This window comes from Puccinia triticina, chromosome 2A (genome assembly GCF_026914185.1).
Source record: "Puccinia triticina chromosome 2A, complete sequence".
In the NCBI taxonomy this organism is placed as follows: Eukaryota; Fungi; Basidiomycota; class Pucciniomycetes; order Pucciniales; family Pucciniaceae; genus Puccinia; species Puccinia triticina.
This window is the reverse complement of record NC_070559.1, coordinates 2,415,009-2,417,820: the sequence shown is the minus strand read 5'-3', so window position 1 is coordinate 2,417,820 and position 2,812 is coordinate 2,415,009. Positions and strand designations below refer to the sequence as shown.

Genomic DNA, 2,812 nt, shown 5'->3' with positions numbered 1-2,812 from the left:
ATGCTAAAAAGCCATTCTCAATTGCATCCTCAGGATGCATGTCTGCCCACCAGGACCAAAAAAAAGCCCAGACCCAGGCAGGACCAAACTGCCAACCTCTAGTACCCCCGTCGGCAATCAATTGCCTTCCGCTACCCCCTGGCGACATCAGCAACACCCCCAGACCCGGGAGCAGGAAACCACACAGGTTGGGCAGCAAGCCCAAGTGGGTTCGGGGACATCACAAGCTGCTTTAGCAGCAAGATGTGTGGTGTGGGAGAGCTAACCAACTTGCCTATTGACATTTCTCATGTGCAAGTTGCATGTGAAGTCATACATAATCCATGTAGCTTCACAAATTCTGTGAGGCAATCCTTGGGACACCTTGATGAAGAGTGTCCTGAGGATTGGTGTTCAAAATCATCCTCAGGACAACTTCTCAAATGGTATCCTGATGATGGGTTTTTCTGAGCTCAATAATGCATCCTTGGGATGCTCTTGGTGCAGATGGGTCCTCAGGATGCTTGTGAGGGCATCCTTGGGACCAATGGTGGCCTGTAGTGTCCCCAGGACACTTTCAAGCTGTCCCGGGATTACTTTTTGAAAAAAGCATCCTCAGGACAGGTACAAATCTTAAATACTGGTCCTGAAGCGGGGCTCTTCAGGATGCAGAGGCTCAGCGGGAATAGGCGCGCAAAAGAGATGAGAGGAAACTGGTGAAATGCCTGGTATTCCAAATCTAAAAAGGAACTGGGGGAAAACCCCCCTACAACATAAGAGAGGCCACTTTATATAGTGGCCTTGAGAATTAAACAAGAAAAACCCCTGAATACAGGGGTGCAAACAAAGTCTACAGCTGTACAGGAAAAACCCCTGCGGCTGTAGTGAGAAGAAAGAATGGAGGCACTAGGCCTAACTCCAGCCCTAGTCCAATCTAGGCAAGGGAGGCGGGTGCGCCTCTTACGTCTTGACTCCAGAACAGGTGGTAACCCGTCTGGTACCTGTAGCCTGGCTACAGTCCCATGGTGTAGGTGGCTTCCCCCCAAGTTTTCTCATTTTTTTCTATTTTTTTCTTTTTGAAAATAGTGACTTCTCAAAGACACGTCCAAATTTAACAGTTTTATCTCCCACCTAAATTAAATCTTAATAAAGAACACACCTCCTTGGCCTGTAAGCAGCCAAGCATCTCCACGTTGGATATTTTTTGGGGCGCAAGGGCAATGGATTCCCAAAAAGTTTGGTTCAGAAAAATAGAAGCTTCAAACCATCAAGACAAGAAAAAAAATTAGTCAAAAATTGAGTTCTGCAGGTGGTGATGACAGTGTCTACCATCAAACTTTGCAGATCCTCTCAGGCCAGATGTCCTGATTAGTCCTAAGTGAGATCTCAATGCTATGCATCTCGACCGGGCTAAATGGGTGCCCCCCCCCCCCCCCGGTCGCAGCGGGGACAAGGACTTTGATACTTACACCTGCACCAATACAGTACTCTAAGGCATTTTCTCGAAGAAAACAGATTACTGTTAGCATAGTGTCAGGTTGATTTTTTTTAATAAAAGGTTATAAACACTAGTCAAATTCTTGATAATCATCATTTTAGTGATGTTAGCAGTCTAAAGAGCTACACTAACTGTTAGGTTTAGCTATACATAAATGCTGAGATTCATGACCCAAGCCCAAAGGGCTACCAAGAGGAGACTGAGGACAGCATGGGAGAGATGCATTCGGACAACGGCGTAGATCCAGAGAGCGCCTAGCGGGGGGACTCGACGCATGACAAGCAGGTACGAGAGACGGTTCATGATGTAGACCATGTACGAGCCACCGATGGTCGAGAGGCCAAAGAGGAGCAGGTTTGCTAACACTTGCTCATGGTAATGTAACGTGTAATGGATTAGAAATAGCGCACTTGGATACACGTTGCCCATCCGGCTTAGCTCGCTCCATACCTTCAACGGCTGGCCATATTGGGCATGGATTGCCACATCCCTTCCGGTCACGTTTTTGCCATCAGCCTTTCTCTTCTGGAGCGTGGTGGTGGTAACAGCTTCATTGGGAACGTACTCACAAACACACAAAGACCGTCATGAAAGGGATCGACCAGAGGAAAGTATCGAATGCCCGGTCGGCCCAGAGGGGCAACGTATCGATTTGGTCGGCGGGTGTCGGATGGTTAGGCAGATTGCGAACGGTTTCCAGGTCGTCGTCATCCTCGTTATCGATGTGATAGTCGGCAGCAGTAGGGGTTTTGAGTGTATCGGCGAACGCGGCGCGGTCGAGGGTGGAGAACTGGACGAGCGGCGGCGGCCTGGATGAGAGGGATGATGAGGAGGGGGCATCGGCGAATCGCCGACGAGGGATGCGCTCCAGGATGCCCGTCTCGTGGATGATCTTCATCTGCGCCTCCGCCGACAGCTCCATCGTTTCCTCGTCCTCCGCCGTCGACCCCGAGAGCGTCCTCCCGTCCTTGCGCCCTATCATCTGTCCGGTGGTCTTCCGGCCGTCTTGGCGAGTGTCGTGGCTGCTATTGCCCGGGATTCTGCTCAGTCTCGAGACTTAGCCCGGCAGGTACCCTCCGTCAGCCCAGAGCATCTCCACCGCGGGCACTACAATTGGGGCTAAGCATGATAATCGAGCGGGCTCGGCCTACCCGCGGGCTAGCCCGGCTCGGCCCGCTGCAATACTGGACAGGCCGGGCCGGGTCCAAACACCAAAACATTGTGTCCGGCCCATTGCGGACGTGGGCGGAGGCTTGAAGACAGGCGGGTAAAGCGGGGATCCCTTGGGCCAAAGAAGAAAAATGGAGATAAGATTGTTTTGTAAAAAAGAACAGA

The 2,812-nt window shown here is 51.0% G+C and overlaps 1 protein-coding gene across 1 annotated transcript; it reads right to left on the bottom strand.

Moving 5' to 3' along the window:
- Positions 1–1,621: 1,621 nt before the first annotated feature.
- On the bottom strand, positions 1,622–2,459 carry PtA15_2A241 (uncharacterized protein; the record flags this gene model as incomplete). Its single annotated transcript, XM_053166242.1, has 2 exons — positions 1,622–1,967; positions 2,047–2,459. The coding sequence occupies 2 exons, from the start codon at positions 2,457–2,459 to the stop codon at positions 1,622–1,624; spliced, it is 759 nt and encodes a 252-aa protein (XP_053017483.1).
- Positions 2,460–2,812: the final 353 nt, after the last annotated feature.